General features: G+C 36.6%; 1 protein-coding gene across 1 annotated transcript; it reads right to left on the minus strand.

The window, feature by feature from the left end:
* Positions 1 to 3662: 3662 nt before the first annotated feature.
* LOC124971551 (vigilin-like) lies at positions 3663 to 7423 on the minus strand. Its single transcript, XM_047535267.1, is given in 2 exon segments — positions 3663 to 4117; positions 4120 to 7423. Coding segments are annotated over 2 exon segments (3759 nt in total).
* Positions 7424 to 8397: the final 974 nt, after the last annotated feature.

An 8397-nucleotide genomic window follows, 5' to 3' on the forward strand; every position in this document is an offset into this window, starting at 1 on the left:
TATCCATTAACAAACCTTCGAAATCTTTGAAATTTGAGAAAAATGCAATCTTTTGTGTTTTCCAACCCAACTCTGAATGTCTTTTGGGAGTACATTGCCAGTATAAATTTTGTGGAATCAAATTGGGATCAGTGATAGTTAATTTTAGGACTTCTCCAAACCCCAAACTGTGACTTTAGCCCAGACTATAGTAAAAAATTTTATCTCATTATTTTTCCAACATATCTTTCTACTCCCCAAAGACTAGTTTGTCTCCCTTGTTAGCTTCCTAAAATAGATTAAAGACCTGATCATCAAGTACACACTGGAAGAGTATTCAGTAAACCCCTTCTAGAAAGAAAATGGTAGCTGCAGGTTATAGACCTTTTAGTTCACTGCTCCTAGGAAGTGTAGTTCCTGGAAATGTTTCATGCTTGCTTAAAACCACCTCTTCATCGTCATCTCAGGATACTTACATATGCCTAGTCCCTTCAATTCCCAGAGGTATGAGATTGGAGATGTGATCATGGGTAATAACTATAAAAGTTGGGCTGGGCACCAGTGGCATGCATCTGTAACCCCAGTGATTCAGAAAACAGAGACAGGAGAATCGTAAGTTCAAGGTCAGTCTCAGCAAATTAGCAATAGCACCACACACACACCAGAAAAGTATGAAGTTGGTAGACTTTGAGTTCTTGCTGGAGTATACTCCCTGATGCAAGGTAGTTAGAAGACAGGTTTTCAAGTAACCACTGGGGAGAAACAGAGCTTTGCTTCTTTAACACTTTTTCTACACTGGCCCCTGGGAGTTGCTTCCCTCTTTAAAGCTTTCTCTTTGTTCTCTGATCTTGAAAAGACTTGCACATACCCAGTCCCCTTTGCACCTTGAGCTAGAAGTCTAAGGTTGCATTCCCATTGGTGGAAACTGAAAGTTCCTGTGCTCCATGTGTGGACACTGTGCAGGAGGATTTTATAGACCTGGAGTTACTGCTAGAGCAAGTTGGTGGAGAAGACTTGAGAAGTACCGGACTGCTTCTCAGGCTGCTGTTGGTTTGGTGGATTAATACTTTTCTGTCCCTTTAATTCCCCTATGCAAGTTCATTAGAAGCCAGGTTTTTAAATAGCTACTGGAAAAGTATGTCATAAAAACCCCTTTTAGAGAGAAACAGGGAGCTGTGTTTTGGGGCCCCCCTCATTTCACTGCTCTCAGGGTATGAAGTCCTGGAAATGCTGTGTGCCTTATAAAATCACCACTTTTTTCCTGTGATATAGAGAAACTCCTGTTTTTTACCTCCACTCCCAGAGTTGAATTAAGATCCAAACTCTGGGGACCCTTAGAGTAGGGTATTGTCAATTGCAAAGCATGAACACTTATCTCCACACAAGAAGCTGATATTAAGGATTCTTTTCCCAATTTTATGATGTAGTGCCTATGGCAGGATCTGTGTCCTAGTGTGTACCTCAACTTTTACAACCCTTTCAATGTGGATGTTTTCTCATTTACCCAGAGTGTAGAAGGCTCTCAGCTTGTATGACTTTGTCCTGGAGGGAAGAGATCCATCAATGGACATTAATTTGGTGTATCTGGGTGGAGGGAGACAGGAGCCTCCTATTCTGTATTGCTGGTTTTCTTCTAGACCTTTAATTCACAAAGGAAATAGACTTTTCTTTTGGACTTTAACCTATTGTGGAATTTAACTTTCAAGTGTATTTGTCTTTTTAGTTTAATTCTTCTTTGGAAATTTTTTAATGGTAAAAGGTTTATTTTTTATTGTTCATTCTTAAAAAGTTTTTATTGTTATTGCTATTACCTTTATACAATTATTGACATACTTGATATTTAATTTAATCTCATTGTAGATACTCTTTGTTAAAAAACAAAGCTAGATATACCTTAAAATAAAACACAAGAGGAAATTGTTTATTTAGCCTTGAGCTAAATTTATTTCAACCCATTTCAGTGTCTTATGGTAACAAAATCTAAATTGTTGTTCAGTGGTTCTAGTAAGCAGTTGATATTGAGGATGAGATTCATGAAGTTGGAACAAAAACATCTACTATGCCGATAGTAACCTTTTCCAAAAGTGAGCAAGTGTATCTCATATTGACTCTAATATAATGATAAATCTTAATAAGGTAAATGTCTATAATCATCTAAAACATAAACCCAGTGGTATAAAAATCAGTATTCCTCTAAAATAATATGCACTGTACCAGACTAATAACATTGGTTATCCATGAAGATGTGGAGGCAAAGAAAATTTGTCAGTGCTCACTAAAATTGAAAATGCACATTACCTTGATGCAAGCATCATTCTTCCTTAAATTTCTACCCAGACCCACTTTCATAAGAAGAGTATCCTGGCATAATGAGGTAAGTGATGATGCCAGAATTTGTATATTAGCAGTCTCTAATATGAACTGTTAGAACAAAAACAAAATGAAGTAAAATTAAAAGGTACTAAATTCTGGTTGACATTACGCAGTTGTTTGTTGTATTTTAGAAAGAAGCCAGGGATTATTTAAAGGATAATAATCTACTCCTTAAGATCTAATCATAATCAGATTTGGGATGTCTAAGCACAGTTGTTCTGGGGACTTGGTATTTATAACCCATTGACAACTAAGAGAATTGAGGCTCCCCATGGGAAAATGACATGAATTTGAGCAAGGTGGTTCACTTCAAATGAGGAAAATACTAGGAGTGGGCAGACATCAGCTATGTATAACAGCAGCAAATTAGGCAGTGATTGCTTTAGTTCTTCAGGAGTGGTCTAAGTAGTAACCAAAGCATCCACTAATATAACTTGGTAATAAAACAACATTTGGCACCATTACTTTAAGGCTTTACCAAACCTACGATATCACTAGGAAGAAGATAAAAGGATAATCTGTCCTTTGTTTTGACATTTTTCCCCAACAAGGCCTTGTAAAGAATGTGTCTGGGAAATGAAAAAAATCATGGAAGTCTCAAACCCCTAAATGGTAGGACCATTGTCTGAGAAACCAAAACCATTCTAAATAATTTGATATTCTTTAGCATTCCTTGTCCTTTCTAATATCATCACTGCTGTGCCAGCTTTGATATGCAAGCACTCTAACACCACACCCAGTATTTACTTACACTGCCCCAAATTATTTTTCTTCCTATTTCATAAGCTATGTTAGGCTGGCAAAAAAACTGGTTGCACGCTACAATAGGGAGTATGAAGTAATGCAAATAAGACAGAAGATAAAAGTAAAAAGAGCACAGTTGATTTTAGTTGTTGTGAAGAAAGGAGACTTATTCTTGGGGTGATGACACAGAAGTAGTTTCCTTGCCACAGTTATTGAGTTCTCAAAATGATAGGTTAAGTGAATAATGACAGGCTGAACAGACCATGAAATTTAGTTAGCACATGGTATTTAATATTTTAATGGTAACATTCAAAACAGTGGAAAGTCTGTGCTATAAAAGCAATGTCAAGAGTAGGTCTTCAGTGGAAATTAGAACTGAGTTGTTAATTATTGCACACACACGATTGAGCACTTCACTTTAAGTATTCTGGAGGATCTAAGAGGGATATGTTGATGGCAAAGGTATAAGAATTGTGTGTATGATCCAGCAGTTGCATCAGTTTAAAAATAGTTTTTGATGACATTTTTAGGTAATACGGTTAGAACGATTTTTTTAATTGTCATTGTTATTGTCTCCAAGGGTAAGTCTTTGGAGACATCCGATGGTTCAATATGGGAAAATCTTCAGAGTTATTCATATCAGGAGGATTTTGGATGTTTTTTGTAGTACAGGGAACATCTTTTATTGCAAAACTCCTGGATGGAGCCATGGATGCATTATAAAGACAGACACTCCTAATATGATCCTGTTGATATTCATGGTTTATTATAGTAGACAGATAATGTTCCTCAAGATTGAGGAGGTGATCAATTGTTTTTTTGACATTGTCTGGTTGTCCAGTCACAGTGACATTTGAATTGGAGGACCCTTTTGGAGGGAAATGGATGTCTACTTGGAATTGATTCATTATTTTATGGATAACTTTTCCACGGAATCCAATAATATGGCCATGAACACGGCAGTTTAGTGGGATTTGCTTAGTAACTGTTCTTTCGATCTTCTGCACAATTCTCATTATTCATCTCGAGCAGCTAAGGTGTTGTTTTTATATCCAGTGATGATGATTTGGTCTTGTATTTCATTGCTCTCTTTAACTGGAAAGTGGATGGTAACATCATACTCTAAGCAAATATGAGCAACAACTAAGCCTTTACGACCAATGATCTTGGAGTGATATTTTGGGTCTAAAGTAAATATTAGTTTAAAATTTCTTAGTGCCCGATCTTCTATTTCAGTTTGTAAAGCCTTGACTCGTTCTTGTAATCTGGCCTTGGCTTGTTCCACATTTGTAGCAAGGCCCCTGATGGATATAACATCAGACTCTAGTCCGGGTTCTGATACCTGGATATTAACTTCAAATTCATCTATTAACTTGCGTATCCCACTTCCTTTCTGACCAACAATGTAACGGTGTAGGCCAGCGGGTACATGCACTTCAGCAGTGATAGGAATTAGAGACTTAAGAGCTTCCATGGCTGCTTCACATTTTTCCTTTCGGCCTGAGATAAATATGGTGTCACGTTTCCTTGGAGATATTGATGCAGGTTCTTTAGTGCTGTTTCTTCCCATTTCATCCACATTTTCCTCAACAGCTGGATCTATATTTGTTTCTGGCCTTTCTTTGTCTGGGAATTTGATTTGAACATTATAATCCCTGGCAATTTGTCGGATTCGGGAACACATTGGTCCCATGACAAAACGATGGAACTTTTGGGGAATAACACATTCTGTCGTGACTTGGGCATCCAAATCCCCAATAATCTCCAGAATATGTTTTTTGGCTGCTTCTACACAAGGCTTTGCTCCTTTTATTGTGACTTTGTTGCTCTGTTTTCCTGAACAGGAGAAGTTAATAATTACACCACCATACTCCTCAGTCATGTCCCGCAAAACCTGGCCCCTCCGCATAATAAAGTGATGGTGGTACTTCGGATGTATCAGCATATTATCCTCTACCACATTATCTAAATCTTCAACTAAAGCCTCCAGTTCCTTTTGTGCTTCGTTGACAGCTTCTTCTTTCCCTGTGAGAGTCAACAGTTCCTGATCCTTGTCCTCAAAGGTAGGGAAAATGACACGCACTCCAGTCTCAGCACAGATCTTGGAAACATTGCCACCGTTTTTGCTCAAAAGAAACTGATGATATTGTGGTTTCACATGGAGTGCTGTAGAATAGCTCTTGGTTTGCTTTTCTTCTGCTAGCTGCAGCAACTTTTCCTTGGCCTTTTCAACGCTTTCAGCAGGGCCCCTAATAATGACTTTTTGAAGACCTAAGTTGTTTCTTGGAAAATGAATATGAATCTTTCCACATTCTTCCATGATTGAACTAATCAAACACTCCTTGGAATCAATAAGAGATTTGTGTAGATTGGAAGGAATAAAAATTTCCACTTCTGAAATATTGGCTATATCTTTCTGAATTGAAAGGATCCAGTTACGTGCTATTTCACAGTTTTCTGGCTTTCCACAAATGACAATATTCTCTGAGTTGCTACTTGCTGATGGAAAATTAATCTTGGTGTTGCTTGCTGCACATATTTTTTTGATGTTTATACCTCCTTTTCCAATGATACTTTTGTGAAGCTTTTTGAAGATGGGAATAGTTATAGAATAACTGTTTTCTATAATGTCTGTTACCACATTCTCTAAATACTCTGTGCATTTTTCTAATTCATGTTTTGGCCCTATGAGTTGGACAATGTCACTTTTCTCTGATGAGTGTGGAAAATTAATCATAACTTCTGGGAATTTCTTACGTATGTCATGGATTCGTTCCCCTTTCTTCCCAATAATTGTGTGGTGAAATCTTTGCTCAATTATTAAGTCTTTCCTGTGCTCATTTTTAAAATTAGCTGCAAGATCAGTAAGTTCTTTCTTGGCCTGTTGGACACGCAGATGTTCCCCTTCAATTCTGATCAGAATATTCTTTTCATTTTCAGGTAAGATTAGCACAGAAACCTTATTCTTCTCCTTAATTCTGTTTATGATAACACCATTCTTTTCTATCAGGTACTTGTGAAATTTATAGTCAATCCTGATCTCTTCATAATCCATTCTGTTAATTAGATCTTTGAGCATGTTCTCAATTTCTTTTTGAGCATAATTCACATCATCCACTGGTCCTTTTAGGATAATTTTATCTTCTCCAGTAAACTCTATATGTACTCTTGGCATGTTCTGTGTTACCTTGGATATATTCTGACCTTTCTTACCAATAATAAATCTGTGAAGCCAAGAAGGGGCAGAGATGGATGAAACAATGTAACCCTTGGCTTTCCAGTAGGCTTCAATAAATGCCCCTCCTGTACTTTCAGGCTCACCTTGATGTGTCACAGAATCTGATGTACTACTATCTGATGGTAAGATCTCTATGGAAACTCCAGTTCTTTCTAAGATCTCTTGCATAGAATTGTGCTTGGGACCTATGGTACAATTATGCTGTGATTTCATCTCCATATCTATGGTTGTTTTCATTTTGGTGTTCTCAAAATTCTCCCTTACACAAGATTCAGCCTGGTCCACTTGTGATTTTCTTCTGTTGAAAACTATTTCTATCTCATTGGCACTGGATGGTGGAATATGGATGTATGCCTCTGTTTCCTGAATGGTACTGTCGGTAGTTTTACTGTATGGCCCGGCAAACAAGGGATGAAATGTCTTTTTTGCATGTAATGTCTCTGTAACACACTTGTCTTTTTCTGCAGGTGTAAGAAAGACTTTGTATGGAGATTTCTGTGTAACCTGGTGCGTGCCGCCATTATTGATCCAGTTATTCTGAGTATGTGGGCATAAGAAATCAGTGTTCATTGCAGCTTTTTGTTCCAAGTCTTGTAGTTTATCTCTAGTCTTGCTTGTAACAAAGCAATGCTGTTCTTTGGAAATAGGCATTGTAGTTAAAACGTTCTCCTGAAAGCATGCAAAAATTTCCTTCTGAGCTTTCATGACAGTTTCTGGATTACCAGAGACAGTTATGTAGAGACCGTGGTCTTTGACAAAAGTTAATTCTAGGTTAGCACCAGTTCTTTCCATGATATCTAGATAGAATTTTGCTTGTCTACCTTCATCAAAGTGAGTCAAACACTTTTCTTCTTCCAGTGGCACATAAAAAGCTTGAGTGATGACTGAGGTCTCTGCATATTGAATATTATTGCTTGAATATTCTCCAGGTTTCTGAGGATTTTCTAACCAATTTAGTTTTTGTGAGTGTTGAGTAAAATTATCGGTGTAAGTGAGAATACCAAGCTCCTCATCTGAATTTAAAGTGATAAGATTTTCTTTTGGAATATACCTACTTTGTTGCACATTCAGATTTTCTTTGGAGGTCATTGTTGATTTGTAAGTAGGTAAAATCCAGATGTATTGCAAATAAATGGTCAGCAGTCAGAAAATTCTTCTTGTAGTTGCCTTTTTTCATATTACTGTATGGGAAGAATAAATGCTTTAAATAAGTAATTCATTTTCAAATTAATCTATACCTCAAGACTACAAAATGATATATTTATACAATTTAACAAAAATGTCAAAAATTCATCTTTGCTACTCTTATATGGATAGGGCTCAAATTCAAAGGACTATGGGGAAATAGCCACCATTTTCCTAAGGTACAGTTATTGTTTAGTTATTCTTATTGCAGTCATGAACAACTCTGATTTTTCCAAACCCAGCATTATCAGTTTTTGACTATTTGCAATATCTGACACTATTGGTTGCAAATTACTTTTGAAAAAAATATAATTCCCTAGTCTCTAAGGATACTATATATACCAGGGTTTCCAATTTTTTAACAGATTTATTAAGAATAACATAAATTCACAAGTAGATGTGTTCAATGTTTTTTAGTCAACTTAGAGTGTCAGATTCTCATCACAACTCAGTTTGAGAATATTTTCATCACCTCAGAGAGATCCCTTATGCTTATTTGCAGGCAATCTCCATTTCCACCATCACACCCAGACAAACACAACTTCATTTTTTTTCCTCTATAGACTTACCTGATCTGGACAGTTTTTTAAAAAAAGAGCATCATACAGTATGTACAGTCATTAGCACCTCATTTCTTTGCATTATCATATTTTTGAGGTCAGTCCATGTTTTACCAGTAGTGTGTTCCTTTTTGTTACTGAATAATGTTCCATTTTGATTTCCTTAAAGACTGTTTTGATTCAATTTTCTTTCCTGGATCCATCTCCTCTAGTAGAATTATGCATATTAAAGTATTACAGACTGCTCTTTTGGACCCTTTTTTCTCTACAGTCATTCCCAATGGGATGTAATTTGGATTTATACATTTGAATATCATT

Source organism: Sciurus carolinensis, chromosome X, assembly GCF_902686445.1.
Source record: "Sciurus carolinensis chromosome X, mSciCar1.2, whole genome shotgun sequence".
NCBI classification, from domain to species: domain Eukaryota; kingdom Metazoa; phylum Chordata; class Mammalia; order Rodentia; family Sciuridae; genus Sciurus; species Sciurus carolinensis.